This window comes from Hypanus sabinus, chromosome 13 (assembly GCF_030144855.1).
Source record: "Hypanus sabinus isolate sHypSab1 chromosome 13, sHypSab1.hap1, whole genome shotgun sequence".
Taxonomy (NCBI): Eukaryota; Metazoa; Chordata; class Chondrichthyes; order Myliobatiformes; family Dasyatidae; genus Hypanus; species Hypanus sabinus.
This window is the reverse complement of record NC_082718.1, coordinates 4,924,135-4,946,063: the sequence shown is the minus strand read 5'-3', so window position 1 is coordinate 4,946,063 and position 21,929 is coordinate 4,924,135. Positions and strand designations below refer to the sequence as shown.

Below are 21,929 nucleotides of genomic sequence, written 5' to 3'. Positions count from 1 at the left end.
ATTACTTCAGAATGAAAAGTTGAGGTTACTCCTCGCACAAACACTGCAAACACTCTCAAGTCTGTGCTCTCATCAAGCGCAATCAAAAAACATTGCAATTTGTTGCAGACATCCCTTAAACAACTTTTCTTCAACTTTCTTCAACTTGCTGTGTGATTGTTCTTGCTGACAGGCTGATAGATGCAAATAAAGGTTTGTCCTGAAAAGAAAGATTTACCACTGCCCGTAAACATTCTTTGACAAACTCTTCATCTGTAAAAGGCTTAATCTTTTCTGCAATACGTTTTAAGACTTTGTAGCATGGGTATTTCCTTCATTTTCACTGCTTTTCTTGGCAAAAAGTGACGTTTGTTTTCTGAAACTCGCCTTCATTCACTCAACTTCATCTTTCCTTGCTTGTCCAGTAAACTTGTTAAAATTTCCACTATGGCGGGTCTCATAATGTGACCTGATATTTGCCACCTTCTTCACAGCAACATTTTCTAGGCAAATGAGACAAACTGGTTTCCCATTTTGCTCGGTGAAGTGTCCCAGTGTCTAATCTGGTGTCCAAGTGTCAGCACGCAGTGTCTACTTTCCTGCATTTTGCATTCATTGCCATTGGAATTTTTTTCTTCAATTTTATTTCAAAATGCGAGTTATTCAACAGGTATCGTAGCACATGTAAGTATCTGGATATTTAGCATGGATTTCTTGTTAAAACACAGTGACGCTGTTTCTGTTTACAAATTTGAACAATCCCATCTGAAAACCTGCGCGTACACGGAGAGTATTTAATACATATTAATAAGGTAGTCTGCCTTCCCGTCATTCGTATATACCAGTGTTTGGTTTGAAACAAAATGGAACCTGGGGCCAGTTTAACAAGACGCTATGCATGTCCATCAGTGTGAAACACTGAGAATAAGGAAAAATCGCTCGCGGGCTGGATGAGCAAAGTATCCCAATATTTGCTTGTGGTCGGGGGCCAGATGTGGCCCTCAGGCCGTAGGTTGCCTATCCCTGATTTAAATGAAAACAGAATAAGTTATTAGTTTCTAGTAGTTTCAACATTCCTTTGAGTAATGAACTAAACCAGTGCAGGCATCTGGTGTAGCTAATGGACTGCCTTCATACAATGCTATTGATGATTACATCCTCTAAATTTTCATTTTCATTGTAATGTTCAAAATGATTGTTGATACCTTCAAATTTTTCATATTTCCTACCTTGAAGTAGTGAAATAGTTTCAATTTCACTCCAACTGTTTCTGGCATCTCCCAAGTTTGAGTGCTTAAAACCACAGTGGCAACTATGTATCAGTGAAAGAAATCATTGCTTTTTGAACATAAACACACACAACTGAAGCTATTTCAAAAATGCTCTCTGTAAGCTTGGTGTGGTGACAAAAGTCTGACACTCGTTGAAAACTGTTCAGCATGCTCCTGCCCCCAATTAAGCAGCATAATGTTCCAAATAAACATAGGGAATCCCCACTATTTTCTCAGTTAGTTTTTGTTCTTAAGTGTTGGCCCAAATACACGTTTCCCCTGCAATCCGAAGGTAGAGTGTTCCTATGAAACCGTTTGTAATCCGAAATGTCGTAAAGTGAAGAAACAATTACCATTAATTTATATGGGAAAATTTTTTGAGCGTTCCCAGACCCAAACAAAACCTACCAAATCAAAGCAAATAACACACAAAACCTAAAATAACACTAACATATAGTAAAAGCAGGAATGATATAATAAATTTACACCCTATATAAAGTAGAAATATTGTGGGTACAGTGTAGTTTCACTTATCAGATGCATGCGCAAACAACTGTCCGCACAAGGCTTCATGATCATTGTAGTCTTTCTTGGGTAAACACATGTATAAAGTGGGCGTCTTTTTTTCGTAAAAGCGAAAATCCTCTTTGGTTAACGAAAACAGATACTAATGTAGTCTTTTGTAACAGCGAGTTGTCGTAAATCAAACGTTCGAAAAGCGGGGGCCACCTGTAAACTGTCTGCTAAACTGGTTATCCAATTAAGTAGAATTTACTGCACCTTTTGATTTGAACCCCTGTAATTTTCCTCTGCCATTTTTTGATTCTACTTTCCTGCATTGACTGCCTATCCTTCATCATCCTTAAAATGAAGATCAAAAGAATTCTGCATATTGAATGAACCATGTGATTAGGCCTTCACAGCCCTTTGGAGAACTCCAAAGATTCAATACTAAATGTGAATGAAATTTTCCTTTTCATACCTCTAAATGGTCTATTCCATATTCAAAGACGTTGGTGACCACCTGCAATTGTAGTTAGCTCAGCCAGGGAGGCTATCTGCATCCCGCTTGTCAAATCCAAAAAGAGTGGTGTTTGTTAAAAGTTTTGAATTCATCACTTTATTACAAATAAGACTCAGTTGAAAACATCTTGTTCACTTTCTGGTTTGGAAAAAGTCATTTTTAGCTTTAACTTAAATCACAAGCACTTCAGTTAACTGGCTCATTCTTTTTTCCTAACCTAAATCTTAACACACTTGAATACTCTTTTATGTTGACAGATCTGCCAAAGAGCGCAAACTTCGGATCTGGAAAGATTATGTGGCTCCAACAGCTAATATGGACCAAAAGGACAAGCATTTTGTGGCTAAGGTTAGTTCAAATCAACAGTGGACAGTGGTTAAATGTACATTGGTTTTTTTTTACATACTTGCTATTTGTTCTTTTTTAAAATGCATGTGTCAAGTTCTCTTCAGTGATGAACTGGAGAGCTCAAGAGCATAATTTTGTGGAGGTGATAAGCTTTGAATTTTATTTCCCTTCAAATTTTGAGTTGGCTGAGGTGTTACTATCCTGTGACCTTTGGATGAGATTAGGAACTCAGTACACTGGGGCTTAACTGCTAGAAGTCCCTAAACTGTGTCCATCTTTTACTTAAAAGTTTTTTTTGGAGGCTTACCTGTACCAGACATGATTCTGTCCTGTAACAATTTATTTTAATGGGGAATTCTTTCTAATCCAGAGTGATAAATCAGAGTGAACTCCTTAAAAATGAAAATCAGATGTGTAGCTAGTGGTCAAGTATTTAACAGGTGTTGAAAAGAGTTGATGGGAATGTAGCGAGGATTAAAAGTAAAGAAAACTGGGATTAACATGATTATAAATGGGTGGTTAATGGTCAGCATGGCCTTAAGGGTATTAAGACCAGTTTCTATACTGTATCTCTCTGACTCTGTCACTGATATTTGAATCTCATGATCCTCTTATTTGTGACTTTTTAAAGTTGTTTATCTCAAAAGACTCCAGAAATTATTTCCCACAGAATACTTCCAAGAATTGCCATTTATGAAGACGATCTGCCTCAGAGTGCACATCAAAATTTCACATTATGAAAACCAAAAGCATTTGGTGTTTGGGGGGGTGGGGGGAGAAGTACCTTCAATATGGAAACTCTAAAATGTAAGGTTACATTCTAGAGTGCCCCCAGGATTATATTTTGCTATAAATTTAATAAAGGAGTGGTAACATATTCCAGTTTGGTGTAGTTTCTGTTTTGGAGAGGAATATAGAGGTGGCGTTCTCCTCCACATACACACAGTGTTTACATTTATGCACATTTAATTTCATATCTGTACTTTTAACTTTTTATATAATTCTTCAGTCTGTATGATTGCATATTACTTTTATAGTAGAAAACCTACAGCAGAACACAGGCCCTTCAGCCTACAATGCTGTGCCGAACATGTACTTACTTTAGAAATTACCTGGGGCTATCCATAGCCCTCTGTTTTTCTAAGCTCCATGTACCTATCCAGGAGTTTCTTAAAAGACCTTATTTTATCTGTCTCCACCACCGTTGCCGGCAGCCCATTCCACGCACTCACCACTCTCTCCATTTTTAAAGAAAAACAACTTACCCCTGACATCCTCTATGTAACTAGTTCCAAGCACCTTAAGGTTCTTCCCTCTCGTGTTAGCCATTTCAGCCCTGGGAAAAAACCACACGATCAATGCCTCTCATCTTAAACACCTTTATCAGGTCACCGCTCATCCTCCACCACTCCAAGGAGAAAAAGCTTAATTCACTCAACCTATCCTCATAAGGCATGCTCCCCGATCCAGGCAACATCCTTGTAAATCTCCTATGCATTCTTTCTATAGTTTCCACATCCTTCCTGTAGTGAGGTGACCAGAACTGAGCACAGTACTCCAAGTGGGGTCTGACCAGGGTCCTGTACAGCTGCAACATTACCTCTCGGCTCTTAAACTCGATCCCACAATTGATGAAGGCCAATGCACTATATGCTTTCTTAACCACAGAGTCAACCTATGCAGCAGCCTTGAGTGTCCAATGGACTCGGACCCCAAGATCCCTCTGACCCTCCACACTGCCAAGAGTCTTACCATTAATACTATATTCTGTCATGATGTTTGACCTACTAAAATGAACAACCTCTCACTTATCTAGGTTGAACTCCAGCTACCACTTCTCAGCCCAGTTTTGCACCCTATCGATGTCCCACTGTAACCTCTGACAGCCCTCCACACTGTCCACAACACCCCCAAACTTTGTGTCTTATTGCGACAACATGACTAATTCCTAACACATTGTAATGTATATGGGAAATAAAGTTGATCCTTCTATCAGGCAGAGTTTATGGGTTTGGGAGGTGCTTTGGCAAAGTCCTTGCAATTCCTTAAATTTTGGTTTTGGGTAGTCATTTTTTTTTTAATGCTGGAAGTGGTAAATGTTTAATGTGCTGGAAGTGGGTTCCATTCTGGATGGTGTCAATTGTAGACTGCATCTTGGGTAATGATGAGTCTGAGTACAGAGAGGAAATTAAGAACCTGGTGGCATGGTGCGAAGTCAATAATCTATCCCTCAACGTCAGCAAGATGAAGGAATTGGTTGTTGACTTCAGAAGGAGTAGCGGAGCATACTTCAGGGAGCGTGAAGCGCAGAAACAAATATCACTGTGATGATTGTACGCTCTAGTATCAATTGTTTGGTGACAATAAAGTATTTGTATTTGTCAGGCTAAGCGAGTTGAGTGTATTCTATTGATGTATGCCTTGTAGGTGTTGGGTAGGATTTGGGTGTCACTGGCTAAGTCACTCATTAAAGGATACCTAATCCCCGACAGCGATGTCTATGCTCATAATGTTTTGCACATCCTTTTTAGACTTTTCATAGTTACTTAGTCAAATGCTCCTACCAGCAGTGACCTGGTAATTTATTAATTATGTTGGTTGAAGGATGTATTAGCTAGGATGTTGGCTAATTTTCTCATTCCTGAAAATTGAAAATCTACCACAACAGCAACCTCCTACTCAATGTCAGCAAGACCAAGCAGTTGATTTTGACTTTGGGAGGAGGAAACAGAAGGTTCAAGAGCAAGTCTTCATTGGGAGATCAGAGTCGGAGAGAGTCAGCAACTTTAAATTCCTTGATATCATTTCAGAGGAACTGTCTTGCGCACAGCACGTAACTGCAATTACAAAGTAAGCATGGCAGTGCCTGTACTTAGAACTTTGTGAAGATTCAGCATGACGTAAAACTTTGACAAACTTCTACAGATATGTAGTGGAAAGTATATTGACTGGCCATTTCACAGTTTGGTGTGGAAATACCAGTGCCCTTGAATAGAAAAGCCTACAAGAGGTAGTGGATATGGCCCAATCCATCGCTAGTGAAGCCCTCTGCACCATTGAGCATATCTACCAGGAGTGTTCTCGCAAGAAAGCAGCATCTATCATCAGGGATCCCCACCACCCAGGTCATGCTCTCTTCTTGCTTCTGCTATCAAGGTGGTACAGGAGCCTCAGGACTTACACTACCAGGTTCAGGAACTGTTGTTGTCCCTCAACCAGAGGCTCCTGAACCAGGTGGGTTAACTTCACTCAACTTCACTTGTCCCCTCACTGAAATATTTCACAAACTATAGACTCGCTTTCAAGGACGATTCATCTCATGTTCTCTATTTAATGCATTATTTATTAATATTATTATTATGTCTTTTTGCAGTTTGTTGTTTTTTGTTGCTTGCACATCATGATCCGTGCTGTCTTTCAATGATTGTATTATGGTTATTGGATTTATCGAGTATGCCTGCAAAAATGAATCTCAGGGTTGTATATAGTGATATACATGTACTTTGATGATAAATTGACTTTGCAAATAGTTGTGATTTTTGCCTCTGAACGCATAAATGTCCTTAGTTTATGGCTCAGACTCAAGATGGCATTTTAGTCAGATCAGGCACAATCAATTATTGTTTCTACAAAATGTGACCTGTGACTAAATTCCCTAGAATTAAAAAAAATAGAGCAGGCCAATTTGTATTTCATATCCTTATTTTATAGTGGAGGCAGAAATTCAGCTAATCAAGTCTTTGCTATCTGTCCCACCTCTCTACTTATTTCCATTCAGTCTATTCTCTTACATGTCCACAACTCCACCCTGATATCCCTACCACTCATTTACACTTGGGTGATCTACCAGCATTGGGATGTGTGAGATATTCAGAGCACCTGGTGGATACTTGGTCATGGAGAGAATGTATAAACTCCACGTGCCACCAGGTGTCAGGATGGAACTGCAGTGATGGGAATTGTAAGGCAGCAGTGCCACCTGCGGTCCAACTGTGCTACGGCTGATTAAACGATCAAAGAAGGTAGCTAAGTAATGTCTCAGCAAACATGGAATTAACAAAAGTGATTGCCCCCCCCCCCATCTCTCGTGCCAAACCTGATTCCATCATTCTCTTAATATCTAAAAATCACTTGATCAATCTTTAATAAGAACTGAGGCCTCTACCCTTCCTCCCTCCCTCCTTCCCCTTTCTCTGCTCTGCAGGGAGGGAAGAGGCATAAGGTAGAATTGATGGTGGAAATTTGGCAATGGGAATGTGTTTGATGTTTGTGGTGAGTGGTTAGACTTAGTTGTTCATTGTTTGGTACTTGTTGCATGATTGTTACTTGACACACTGCCAGAACAGAATGTTCTCCAGCTCTTACAGTTTGCAGAATGGTATGATTCCTTAGCTGCAAAGTTGTCACTGGAACTGAACACTGCAGTTATAAATAAATGCCTGTACTTGGATTTTGTGAAAGACTACTGAAACATCTGAGGATGTTTGGGCCTTGGGCACTGCCCTGGGTAACACCTGCAATGATGTCCTGGGTTGAAGTAGTTTGTTTTAATCTTGAGTACCTGCATTGTTAATGTCAGGGCTTATCTGTGAACTACTGTGGTTAGCTGTTGTCTCTTTCCAAGGTGAATATCATTGAATTTGTGTGTGATGATTATCTAATAGACTCTAGAAGTTTGGTTGTTACCTTGAAGGAATTAATGGAAATTTTAGACAAGTTAACGATATGTGGTTTCTTTTTCCATTCTATCTGCTGTTCCATGCAAGTGAAGCATATCAGTTGTCTAAAGTCATTTCCTCAATGCAGAGGGTTAAATCACGAGAGAAAGGAGTGGTTCACAACAATGAAACAGTAGTTTGCGTTGGATCTAGTCTGTACATTTTCAGTAAGTAAACACTGAAGCATAGCCTAACCACCTCATCAAATGTTGATTGGTTGAGAAAAACTAGTTTAATTATAAATGGGAGCAGGAGGGGCCCACCTGACCATTCAGGCTGGACCTACCATTCAAGTTAATTGCTGCTTTCTTATTCTATCCGTCTAAACCATGAGTCTTTTACTCGTGGTCTAATCCCTAGAGTTCAATTCTCCTTGGCTAGGGAGTCTTGAGGAGGGAAGATTCAGTCTTAATATAAAGGATCAACCATCTAAAATGGAGATGAAAAGAAACTTATTTATTCTAGAATTGAGTATCTTTGAATTTCTCTACCTGGAGGGCTGAGAATGCCTCATGTCTATTCCTGATGAACTAAGCCAATTTCTTGTTTTATGTGTGCAAGGGTAAAAAAAATCAAGGCAGTTTTGGTGGAAAAGAATAGGATGTAGTTGAAGTAGTCATGAGAAGTAAAACGTTAGGGTGAATGGGACTTTAGGCAAGATAGCATGGGTGGTAGGTTGTTGATAGTAGAGTGTGGTGATATCACGTGTCACGTGTAAGAACATGATTGGACAGAGTTCAGAGCATGCGTAGAAATGACAGAATGATCGAGAAGCTTGTATAGTGAAAATGTGATTGCTGTTTGCTGTTAAATAAAAGTTCTAGTTTTAATTCTTCCAGAATATGGTTTGTTCTTAGTAACCCACGGTACGTATAAAGAACACAATATGGTGTCAGAAGTTGGTCTGGAAGAATAATATATTTGCTAAATATGGGAGAAGTGAAGATAGTCAGGAAAAAAAGTGCAAACTTTTTTAGTGTTTGCTACAGCTTTACAAATGGAAGGGTTGCGACCTCCAAAAACACTTCAGCTGACTGGTATCATAGCAGAGAACTGGAGAAGATTTAAACAGCAATTTGAAATTTAATTATTGGCGATCAGAACAGAAAATAAATCGGAAAAAATGAAAGCAGCGATCCTACTCCATGTAATGGGGACAACGCAATTGAGGTATATGACCATTTTACTTTTGAGAATGGAGATAGTTTGAATCTAAAAAGCAATAATCGACAAGTTTGAAGCATTTTGTGTACTGAAGTGCTATGTGATGTATAAATGGTACAAATTCTTTACATACAAGCAGAAAGCTAGTCAAACGATTGATCAATTTGTTACCGAGTTGAGAAACTGCAGTAAAACATGCGAGTTTGCAGAGCTGATGGACCCTCGGCATTCTGGATAATGGTCTGAGAGAAAGATTCTTAAAGAGAACCAGATGTAGATTTGGAAAAAGCTTTGATTCTTTGCAAAACTTCGGAGACTGTGACGTCGCAGGCTAAAGAGCTTTTTATTGAGAGCTACGTAGACGCTGTGGAAAAGAGAAAACGTGTTAGATAAAATAATAAAACGGCAACAAAACCATCAGAGAGCAAGATGTCATTTGAAAAAAAAAACTTGGTGATAGCTGTGGACGGGAGCACTGACCATAAAAAGTGTCCAGTGTATGGGAAAAATGTGCAATCACTGTTGTAAGACTAATCGTTTTTCACGCTTTTGCAGAAGTAGAAAGGAAATAAAACACGTAAATACAGTGCTTGAAAATGAACGTGAGGAGTTTTATATTGATGTGCTTTGTGAAAGCAAAGAAAGAATGAATGGACTATTCCAAGTGAACTAAAACAATATTCTGTTTTAACTTGATACTGGAGCACAAGTAAATGTTCTTCTTCAGATTTGCAGAATCTGAGTTTAATGCATTAAAGCCAAGACCAAGGTTACATCAGACAAATAAATACTGTCAAGATGAAACCACACTCGGGTTGGAGGAACAGCATCTTATATTCTGTCTAGGTAGCCTACAACCTGATGGCATGAACATTGATTTCGCTAACTTCTGTTACTACCCCCTTCCCTTCTTACCCCATTCCTTATTGATCCCTCCCTTTTCTCCTTTCTCTTTCTCTCTCTGTCCCTCTCACAATAACACCTTGCCTGCTCTCCATCTTCCTCTGGTACTCCCTTCCCTCTTTCTCCCATGGCTTCCTGTCCCATGATCCTCTCCCTCTCCAGCTATGTATCCGTTTTGCCAATCAACTTTCCAGTTAGCTTCATCCCTCCCCCTCCTGTCTTTTCCAATCATTTCAGATCTCCCCCTCCCACTTTCAAATCTCTTACTGTCTCTTCTTTCAGTTAGTCCTGACGAAGGGTCTTGCCCCGAAACGTCGACTGTACTTCTTCCTATTGATGCTGCCTGGCCTGCTGCGTTCCACCAATATTTTGTGTGTGTTGCTTGAATTTCCAGCATCTGCGGATTTCCTCGTGTCAGACAAATATAAAAGTGACTGGGTATTCAGGTGCAGACATTCCAGTTAAAGGAACATGTGCGGCAAAAGTATCACACAAAAATAGTGTGCACATGCTTTCATTTGTGCTCATGCCAAAAAATTTACAATCAATACTGGGTCTATCTGCCTGTGAGAGACTGAATTTGGTTAAGAGAGTCTTAGTCCTGGGCAGTGACACAGAGTCAGAATACAGTGACTTCAAGTCAAGTCAACTTTTATTGTCATTTCGACCATAACTGCTGGTACAGTGCATAGTAAAAATGAGACAACGTTTTTCAGGACCATGGTGTTACATGACACAGTACAAAAAACTAGACTGAACTACGTAATAAAAAATAACAGAGAAAGCTGCACTGGACTACAGACCTACACTGGACTGCATAAAGTGCACAAAAACAGTGCAGGCATTACAATAAATAATAAACAGGACAGTAGGGCAAGGTGTCAGTCTAGGCTTCGGGTATTGAGGAGTCTGATAGCTTGGGGGAAGAAACTGTTACACAGTCTGGTCGTGAGAGCCCAAATGCTTTGGAGCCTTTTCCCAGACGGCAGGAGGGAGAAGAGATTGTATGAGGGGTGCATGGGGTCCTTTATAATGCTGTATCCTCTGCGGATGCAGCGTGTAGTGTAAATGTCCATGATGGCAGCTGACCTCACTATCCGCTGCAGGGTCTTGCGATCTGAGATGGTGCAATTTCCGAACCAGGCAGTGATGCGGTTGCTCAGGATGCTCTCAATACAAGAGCAATACTCAGTACAATGATAAGAGAGTGAGAGAGAACAGAATTTGATTTGAACACGGCAAAAGTAAAAGAAGTCATAAAGGAAGATCTCAGACCCATCCCTTTGTTACCAAACTTGCCGGTACAGTACAATACGGATCTGAAGCCAAAGAGTAACAAAAATCAGGATCCAGTTGAAGAAGTGAAAGCACAAGTGAAGGAGTTGAGAAGTTTTATTGAAATGAAGTCTCAGCATAAAAAAGAGATTACACAGTTAATGAATGAATTGTGATTTCTTCTCAAAGATCTCAAGAAAGAACCAACTTCAGAGTTTCAGTTAACTGATGCAGGCAGACCAGATGAAACAGAATAACGAGAAACAAGAACTGTGTGAACCACTTAGAAGGTCTACTTGTGTTCGTAAACCCCCAGAAAGACTGATAGAGAGGTTGAATTATGCATTTGTTTTGATTAATGTTGCTAATTGTTTTTCTTTTTAAGGAAAGGATGATGTGATATCACATGTCACATGCAAGAACATGATTGGACAGAGTTCAGAGCATGTACAGAAATGACAGAATGATCGAGAAGTTTGTATAGTTGAAGTGTGGTTGCTATTTGCTGTTAAAATAAAATTTCTAGCAGTAGAAGGTTGGCCTGTGAATGGAAGGGAAATAGCAACTGAATAACAACTAAAGTAATCTCAAGATTCCAGTTCAGTTATCACTTGTACTTTGAAACATACAGTGAAATACTTCATTTGTGTCAACAACCAATGCACCCAAGGGTACGCTGGGTCTAGGCTGCAGATGTGGCCACACGTTCTGGTGCTGAATTAGCATGATTTGCTGCAGAAGTCTGAATACTTCAGGCTTTGGAAAAAGTTGGGGAGGTTCTATTGGGGAAATCTGTATCCAAACAGATGTAGGAGGAGTAACCTAATTTGGCAGATAATAAAGAGCCTTGATTAATATTTAGCAGTGGTTAGCTAGATATCAAGATCTAAACTGCTGTAGCATTTAAGATTTCAGAGAGCTGGTTATGGGCTGAACTAAGGAGCAGTCAGTAGAATGTAATGATGCATGGTAGATCAGAGTAGCAAAATATGGTTATGCAGTTTAATAGCTGAAAAATATGAGGAGTGGAGAGCCAAGTTGAGAATTTGATAATTTTGATGTAAATTGGGGAAGTTTTTTTTTCCAGAGCTGGATGTAGAAAGAAACGGATCCGTGACAACAAAACCATTTGCAAATGAAGTTTGGGGTGACTTAAGTCCACTATCAGCAGAAACAGCTTTCTTTATGTTTGGGGTGCCCTTGCAGACTCTGAATAGTTTGTTTGTGTATTTTGACATCTGTGCTTCAATACTGGTGATATTATAAAAGGTCAAGTGAAAAATGTAGACAGAAATCAGAGCTTTGAGCCAGGAATTGTATTAGTCAACTACATCATTGCAATTTTACTTTTGGAATAAAGCAGATCCTCTAATTCATTGCTGACACTAGAGGGTGCAGTTGAACTGAAGGTCCTCTGCTTATTTTAACAAAGCCAATGCAACTATAAATCTCAATTTATCCCAACCTCCCCTGAAGAAGAATAACTGTAGGCAAAACATTACTCTCAAATGTGATTGTTTCCTCAAATCTTATGGCAGAAGCATAGAGGATCATGATTTTTGAATCACATTGCATACTTTTTGACAGTATTGAAAGATTTGTTTGTCTATGAACAATAAAATGAATGCAACTGTATTAATCTCACTAACTCTGTATGGCCAACTGCATATTGATATCTTGAGTTGGGTTATCGAGCGTGGATGTTTTATTAATTGATACATGGTTGCAAAAGGTCAGTAAAAGTGTCCTTTAACTGCTAAGCATGCTATTCATTCTGATATTTCTCACTGCCATTTTTTTTGTTAGAAGAGGCTGGGTTGTACCCAAGGGAAATTTCATGTTTGAACTGGATTCTGGGGTATATGCTTTTGTATTTCAGCAGGCTTCAATGGGGAGCATTTGGCGATTGGACTTCTTACTGACTTTCCACTTTATTCCATTTTCTCAGCCTACTTAGGATGCCAGTGATAGATTCTAAAGGTTGAAATCTGGTAACTGGACATAGCTAGGGATCAAGTTCCAGCCTGAATGAATTCATACACAATGAATTTTTGTTATTAAGTTAGTCAGGCCATTTGCTTTCTTTTCTTTTGAATGTCCTTTGTGCAGCAATAGCTGTAACTTGTGGGATGGGGTATGAGAGGAAAGAAGGGAGTATGTTATAAGAGGAAAGAGAATTAAAGTTTTATTTGTACTATTTGGGCGTTTGTGTATTGACAACATTTCAGGGTAAACTCACTGAATATCTGGGCAGAGGAATAGTAATTTGGTTTATAATTTTTCAGCCCTCTGGAAGATTCTGCAAGACCAAGCTAATACACTACCTTGATGTATTGTAAGAACTTATCCTCATTTCACTGAGGCGTAGGAGTCTTACCAAGGGAAGGCTGATGGGTTTGTTTAAAGCTTGGCTCAAATTCAAATATAAAAATAGAAGCCTGTCACCATGTGGGTGGTGGATATGTGTGGAGTCAAATAAAAAGGTTCATAGAATGGCAAGTAGCAAATAACACTTGTGCTGACCGAGTACCTGGAGAATGAGCAGCGACAAGAGTGTTTGTCATCTAATTGGCGTTCAGAGGTGAATGACCAAATCCCATGTTTCTTCGTTTTCATTGGGTTTGTATCCTGAAACTCCGAACAACATCCTTCATAAGGAGTATTGCAGTGGTTCAAGAAGCTGGGCCACCAGGTTTTCAAGGGAAATTTAGTAAGGAAATAAATGTTGGCCTTGTCAATGATATCCATATCATAGGAATTTAATAAAATTATTACATTCAATTGTTAAGATTGAGAGCTACATGTAAGACTGTAGGCTGCATGATGCAATATATCAGAACTATTAATCTAAAATGTATAAAAGCTTATGAAAAGAGTTAGGAGCAATATTCCAGGGCATTCTAGGATGTCCCACTCCCTGGCTCTCTTTACACAGTCATGTAGGTTTCAAGTGCATATCTAAGTCCAATTTGAAAACCTCAATGGAATTTGTTTCCATCACTTAAAGGCATTGAACTCAACATCATTTCTTGAGTGAACAAGTCTTCTGTGTGTCTGTCACCTTCACCTTGTTCTTGAGCCTTCTGCAAGTTAGCATTATTTCAGCCAGCTCTGTCATTTACTGTTTGATTCTTAATTTTTACTGCTTAGTCTTGTCTACTCCAAGGAGGACAACAGTCAATACAGGAGACTAACTGCTGAAACCCTAGGGCCATTCTGGTTGATCATTTCTGCAACTTGCACTTTTTTTTTTGGGGGGGGGGGGAGATATTATTTTCTTTTGTGGCTGACTTTTTAGGAACCTTAGAACAACTTTTTTTAATCCTTTCTGATTATAATGACTTGGTTCTTTAATGAACTTCAATTGCCTACTCACCCTGTATGGCTGCCTTCAAAGGTTTGTATTCATTTGAATCAAAATGTTGCATTTAATCTGTTGTTCGTCTTGATTTTGAAATGATGACCTACTTTGTGAAAGTCAAGTTATTGATGTATACTAAGGAAGTGATCATTGACTTCGCCTCTATGCGAGTGAAATTGTGGAGTTCTATGGCATGGAATCAGGCTCTTGTGCTCATCATCTCCATGCTGTTGGGAGTTTTGCATTGCTTTACACAACTTTACCCAATCCATTTAATGCTGAAATAAGAACATTTTCAGAATTGGATTTATTATTTTGATATATGTCATGAAGTTTGTTTTGTGGCAGCAGTGCGTAAAGTAAGTAGTAAAAAAAGAGAACAAATTTAGTGGGTTCTTTCCTTGTTCAGAAATCCAGGAGAGGAGGGGAAGAATTCATTTCTAAATCATTGAGTGTCTTCAGGCTCCTGTACCACTTCTCTGGTAGTAATGAGAAGAAGGTGGTGGAGATCTTTAAGATGGATGTCACCATTAGAAGGTATCGTTGATGGTGGGCAGGTTGGTGACCATGACGGAGCTGAGTTGACAATCCTCTGCAGCAGCTTCTGATTCTATGCAGTGCCCCTCCATACCACATGGTGATACAACCAGTTAGAATGTTGCCCAAGTTACATCTGTTGAAATAAAAAAACTTGTCTTTGGTGACATATATTAAATTTCTTAAAGTTGCTGTTGTGTCTTTTTAGTTGCATTAGTATGTTGGACCTAGGATGGATCTGCAGAGATGTTGATACCCAAGAACTTGAAACTACTCACCCTTTCCACCGCTGACCCCTCTGAAGGGGGGGGGGGGGGAGGATCAAATTGCTGGAAATACTCAGAAGATCAAGCCACATCTGTGGAAAGAGAAAATTAATATGTTAGGTTAGAGACCCTTCACCAGAACTGGGAAGGAGCCAAGAAGCTTGTTAAGCCATTGGAGAGAGCCTGGTTGGGGGGGTGGGGGTGGGATATGACGACAGGTAAAAGAAGTGTGACTATGGGGGTACACTGTAAAGGAAGTTGTTTGACCAATGAGTAAATTGGAGAAGTAAATTTCATCTCTGGAATCAACCTGGTGAAACTCCTCTCATGGCCTCCAAAAATCAAGTATGGAAACCAGAACTGCACACAGTACTCCCAAGTGTGGTCTCACCAGTACCCTGCATAGTTGCAGCGTGACCTCCCTCCTCTTGAATTCAATGCCTCTAGCATTGAAGACCAACATTCCGTTTGCCGCCTTAATAACCTGTTGTAACTGCAAGCCAACTTTTTGCGATTCATGAACAAGCACTCCCAAGTCCCTCTGCACAACAGCATGTTGCGGTCTTTCACCACTTAAATAATATTTCTTCTATTATTCCTTCCAAAGTGGATGATCTCGCATTTACCAACATTGTATTCCATCTGCCTGACCTTGTCCTACTCACTTAACCTATCTATGTCCCTCTCCACATCCTCTGTACAATTTGCTTTTCCACTCAGTTTAGTGTCATCAGCAACTTTTGCTATGCTGCACTCAGACCCCCCTCTTCCAAATCATCAAAGTGAATGGTAAACAGCTGCAAGCCCAGCATACACCCCTGCGGCACCCCACTCACCACTGACTGCCAACTGGAGAAACACCCATTTATGCCAACTCTCTGCTTTCTATCGGTTAACTGGGAAATTATAGCTCAGTAGTAGATAAATTACTGGAAGGAGTAGTAAGAGATAGGATCTCCAAGTATCTGGATAGACGGGGACTTAATTAGGGAGAGTCAACATGGCTTTGTGCATGGTAGGTCATGTTTAACCAATCTATTAGAGTTTTTCGAGGAAGTTACCAGGAAAGTGGATGAAGGGAAGGCAGTGGATGTTGTCTACATGGACTTCAATAAGGCCTTTGAAAAAGTCCCGCATGGGAGGTTAGTTAGGAAGATTCAGTCGCTTAGGTGTACATGGTGAGGTAGTAAATTGGATTAGACATTGGCTCAATGGGAGAAGTCAGAGAGTGGTAGTGGAGGATTGCTTCTCTGAGTGGAGGCCTGTAACTAGTGGTGTGCCACAGGGGACAGTGCTGGGTCCATTGTTATTTGTCATCTATATCAATCATCTGGATGATAATGTGGTAAATTGGATCAGCAAATTTGCTGATGATACAAAGATTGCAGGTGTAGTGGACAGTGAGGAAGGTTTTCAAAGCTTGAACCAGCTGGAAAAATGGGCCGAAAAATGGCAGATGGAGTTCAATGTGGACAAGTGTGAGGTATTGCACTTTGGAAGGTCAAGCCAAGGTAGAACATACAAGGTAAATGGTAGGACACTGAGGAGTGCAGTAGAACAGAGGGATCTGGGAATACAGATACATAATTCCCTAAAAGTTGCGTCATAGGTAGATAGGTTAGTAAAGAGAGCTTTTGGTACATTGGCCTTTATAAATCAAAGTAGTGAGTGTAAGAGCAAACATGAGGAAATCTGCAGATGCTGGAAATTCAAACAACACACGCAAAATGTTGAATTGTCCTGACGAAGGGTCTCGGCTCGAAACGTCGACAGTGCTTCTCCTTATAAATGCTGCCTGGCCTGCTGTGTTCCACCAGCATTTTGTGTGTGTTATTAAGTATAAGAGTTGGAATGTTATGGTGAGGTTGTATAAGGCATTGGTGAAGCTGAATTTAGAGTATTGTGTGCAGTTTTAGTCACCTAATAACAGGAAGGATATTAATAAGGTTGAAAGATTGCAGAGAAGGTTTACAAGGATGTTCCTGGGACTTGAAAAACTGAGTTACAGAGAAAGGTTGAATAGGTTAGGACTTTATTCCCTGGAGCGTAGAAGAATGAGGGGAGATTTGATAGATATAACATTATGAAAGGTATAGATAGAGTAAATGCAAACAGGCTTTTTCCATTGAGGCTAGGGGAGAAAAAAAACCCAGAGCACATGGGTGAAGGGAGAAAAGTTTAAAGGGAACATTGGGGGGGGGGGGGGTTTCTTCACACAGAGAGTGGTAGGAGTGTGGAATGAACTGCCAGGTGAAGTGGTAAATGCAGGCTCACTTTTAACATTTAAGAAAAACTTAGACAGGTATATGGATGAGAGATGTATGGAGGGATATGGTCCAGGTGCAGGTCAGTGGGACTAGGCATAAAAATGGTTCGGCACAGCCAAGAAGTGCCAAAAGGCTTATTTCTGTTCTGTAATGTTCTATGGTTCTAAGTTAAAGAATAAAACAAACAGACAATGGAGATGCAAGACTGCAGATGCTGGAAATTTGGAACAACACAGAACGCTGGAGGAACTCTGGGTCAGGCAGTATCTGTGAAGAGTAACCGATAGTTGATGTTGTAGGTCGAGGCTCTTCATCAGGCCTTCAATAAAAGAAGGGAAATAATTTTGATAAAAATGTCAGGGAGATGTGGAGCAAGAAGTTGCTTGGATAGGTGGACCCTATTATGGGAAAAGTAGTAGAGTGGGAATGATTCAAGAAACTGAGGTGATATGTGGAAGTGACAAAGGGTAGAAGAAATGGAATCTAATTGAGCTCGAGGGAGGACTGTGTGAGTGATGGGGAATGAATGTAGGTGTTGGGAAATGCAGAGCAGAATGATAGACCAAGCAGCTTAGGCTGGGCACGTTGTCCATTCCCAGAGAAAAATTCCTGGAGTTAAAAATAATAAACAACCTGAGCAGATATTACAGATGGAGAACTGATGCAGACAGAAATCAAATTCCTGAAGTTGTAAAATTTAATATTGAATTTAATAGGATGCACCATTCCTAGTCAGATGATGAGGTGCTGCTCCTCAAGTTTTTATTGGGCCTCATTGTAAAAAGGCAGTATGACACAGAGTCCTGATGTGTCAGAGTGGGAGTTTGCTAGTTATTGCTGCATTTAGTTCAGAACAGCTAATAGTTTAGAAGAATGTAGATATTTGCAGATGCTGGAAATCTTAAAAATAGAAATTGCTAGAAATTCCTGTCAAGTTGGTGGCAAGTAAACCATTGTCAAATTTAATATTCACAGTAGAGTTAAGCAGATTGTTTAAAAAGGTGGCAGTCTTTCAGAATGTTGAGTGCTGATGCCAACTCAGTTTGTCTTCATAAATCAGCAGAATATTTCCAGTAGTTTCTGGTATCTAATACAGATGTGTGCCTCTGTATTTTATATGTATGACCTGTTGCCTTTCTTTCAAAATAAAGCCTGTCCACAAACCAGATAAATTAATTATATTCCTGTCTCTTTGGTCTTGTAGCTTGCTGTTGTCAAGTTCTTTTCCATATTTGAAGCTATCAGGTGACTGTTCTGTCTGCTTCTCCGGTTTTCTTTTATCTATCATATCAGCAATCATATTTTAGACATTATATAAGCAATATTCATGTTTTGTTTTTCCAACAGTAACAGTTCTAAAACAGTTTTTAAATTTTGTAATATATGTACTATAAATCTAGAGCTCTTGATGATTCAGATATGTTTTAACGTTGTGGCTTGCCAGGTGCACGACTAGTTATCTCTAATTTTCAAACAGAGTAAGTATCCTTTTGTCCACGAAGAACCCCTTCACAGGGGCAGCAGATGCGGCCCAGCAGGAAGTTTGGGGAATGGTGCTCAGTGTTGAGCGAATGGTATTTGAAAGCTGGAGATGCTCTGGTCTAGTAGTCATAATCGGGCTGGAGGCTGGAAGCTCAGATCCAGGGGTTAGCGAGTCAGAACATGAAATGGGTAATCTGAGTCCAGGTGAGAGTAATCTGGATTTAAAGGCAGATTGAATTATTCAGCACTGGGAATCTGAATATAGAAATGGGGAGCCAGAATAATGGGGCTGATAATGTGGAAGAAAGGAACAAAGGAAAGCAGCATGGAATTAGTCCTCTGGAACAGCCAGATGGAAAGCCAGGTCCTGCTATCGGGAATTTTCATTCAGAGGTGGCCAGCCCAACAATGACCCAAGTGAGTGAAAATGAGGATACCTGTGATAAGAACATGATAAATGGAAACCACAAAGAAGGAATGGTTGCAGAGGAGAAAGTGGAAAGTAAAAACAAAGACAATGTAATTGTCACACAAGAGAAAGTGAGATGTGAAAGTGAGGATCAAGCTGTGGGTGGCGAAGAAGAGTCCAGGTTGTGGGTCAGGTGACGCCCCGATGGTGCTGATGGGAGAGGGAAGAGCGCTGTTGAGCAGAAGACTTGAATTTTGTAGGAGGAAGGTCAGTATTTAAATGTAGGAGGTATGCTGATGTGAAATCAGCAGAGTACAGGAAGAAACTGAGGAAGAATTCGAGAAGCAAGTGAGGACAGCTAAGGAGGTCAAAAATTCAACAGAGATCGGCAGAGATGTGGAGAGGCAGAACACAGAGATGAAGGAGTGGATTTCACATTTTGTAAAGCGCTGCCTGAAGATATGACAATAGGATGTGCTGGAGCTTTTGGAAAGCATCAAGTTGGATAAGTCACTGGGACCAGAGGAGATGTGACCAGGCTACTGTGGGAGGCAAGGGAGGAGATTGCTGAGCCTCTGGCGACGATCTTTGCATCATCAATGGGGATGGGAGAGGTTCCAGAGGATTGGAGGATTGCGGTTGTTGTTCCTTTATTCAAGAAAGTGAGTAGAGATAGCCCAGGAAATTATAGACCAGTGAGTCTTACCTCAGTGGTTGGTAAATTGATGAAGAAGATCCTGAGAGACAGGATTTATGAACATTTGGAGAGGTATCATATGATTAGGAACAGTAGACATGGCTTTGTCTTACGAGCCTGATTGAATTTTTTGAGGATGTGACTAAACACATTGATGAAGGAAGAGCAGTAGATGTAGTGTATATGGATTTCAGCAAGGCATTTCATAAGGTACTCCATGCAAGGCTTATTGAGGAAGTAAGGAGGCAAGGGATCCAAGGGGACATTGCTTTGTGGATCCAGAATTGACTTGCCCACAGAAGGCAAAGAGTGGTTGTAGATGGGACATATTCTGCATGGAGGTCGGTCACCAGTGGAGTGCCTCAGGGATCTGTTCTGGGACCCTTACTCTTTGTGATTTTTATAAATGACCTGGATGAGGAAATGGAGGGATGGGTTAGTAAGGCAAACACGAGGAAATCTGCAGATGCTGGAAAATCGAGCAACACACACAAAATGCTGGTGGAACGCAGCAGTCAGGCAGCGTCTATAGGCAGAAGTGCTGTCGACGTTCCGGGCCGAGACCCTTCGTCAGGACTAACTGAAAGGAAAGGAAAATGCAAAATGATAGGAGAAGACTGGAGGGAGTGGGGTGAAGCTGAGAGACAGAAAGGTGATTGGCAAAAGGGATACAGAGCTAGAGAAGGGTAAGGATCATGGGTTGGGAGGCCTAGGGAGAAAGAAAGGGGGAGGGGAGCACCAGAGAGAGATGAACAGGCAGAGTGATGGGCAGAAAGAGAGAAAAAAGGGGGAAAAAGCTAAATATATTAGGGATGGGGTAAGAAGGGGAGGAGGGGCATTAACGGAAGTTAGAGAAGTCAATGTTCATGCCTTCAGGTTGGAGGCTACCCAGCCAGTATATAAGGTGTTGTTCCTCCAACCTGAGTGTGGCTTCATCTTGACAGTAGAGAGGGCCATGGATCGACATATCGGAGTGGGACGTGGAATTAAAATGTGTGGCCACTGGGAGATCCTGCTTTCTCTAGCGGACAGAGCGTAGGTGTTCAGCTTAAAGGTCTCTCAGTCTGCATCTTTCTTTCACCCTAGGCCTCCTGTCCCATGATCCTTTCCCTTCTCTAGCTCTGTATCCCTTTTGCCAATCACCTTTCTGGCTCTCAGCTTCACCGCACCCCCTCTGGTCTTCTCCTATCATTTTACATTTTCCTTTCCTTTCAGTTAGTTCTGACGAAGAGTCTCGGCCCAAAACGTCGACAGCTCTTCTCCCTATAGATGCTGCCTGGCCTGCTGTGTTCCACCAGCATTTTGTGTGTGTTGGATGGGTTAGTAAGATTTAAAAAAATATTTTATTTATAATTTTCTACAAACTACAGCGAAGAAAAGAAAATCAATAATATATATAGAAGGATCATTACCATACAAACAAGAATAACAATAATACATGTCTTAACAAATGAGCAAGTCACCCATAGTAAAAAAGGAAAAAGAAAGAAAAGCATCCAATCCATCACCTATCGAACTCCAAGCCAACCATTATATAATACACTTTTATTACCCCAGAACTATATATTGTAATAAAAAAAGGGGGTGGGGGGGGGCAGCCTGCTACCTGATCAGAAAAAAAACAAAAATGAAAAAATGCTGGAAATGTCGGGTCTGATTATCAAGGGAGAAAAGAACAAACACCTGTCAATCTAGGTAAGAGTTATGAAAATATTCGAGAAAAGATCCCCACATCCTATGGAACTTTATGTTCGAATTAGAAAGTGAGTAGTGAATCTTTTCGAGATCTAAACAAGACATAATATCCCTAAGCCATTGAGCATGAGTAGGGGGTACTACATCTCTCCATTTAAGGAGTACTGCTTGTCTGGCTAGAAGAGAGGCAAAAGACAATGTTCGTTGTTTAGCCGGGGTCAGATGCTTGTCAGGGTCTCGAAGAATACCAAAAAAAGCGATCAAAGGATCAGGTTCCAAATGACAATTTAATATAGAAGATAAAGTTTAAAAAAAAACATCTTTCCAAAATTTTTCCAGAGTAGGACAGGCCCAATACAAATGGAAAAGGGAGGCCTCACCTCCTTTGCATTTGTCACACCAGGGACTAATATCAGGATAGAACTTCGCCAATTTGGTTTTGGACATATGAGCCCTATGGACGACTTTAAACTGCAGGAGACAATGACGAGCACATAAAGAGATTGAGTTGACGGATTTAAGAATTGAATTCC

General features: G+C 40.4%; 1 protein-coding gene across 1 annotated transcript in view; it reads left to right on the top strand.

Moving 5' to 3' along the window:
• snd1 (staphylococcal nuclease and tudor domain containing 1) overlaps window positions 1-21,929 on the top strand; it is a 990,315-nt gene that overhangs the window by 59,788 nt on the left and 908,598 nt on the right. Inside the window, exon 9 of the mRNA XM_059987006.1 lies at window positions 2,532-2,622. Coding sequence (XP_059842989.1) covers window positions 2,532-2,622 — 91 coding nt within the window. The remainder of the gene's footprint in view (window positions 1-2,531; window positions 2,623-21,929) is intronic.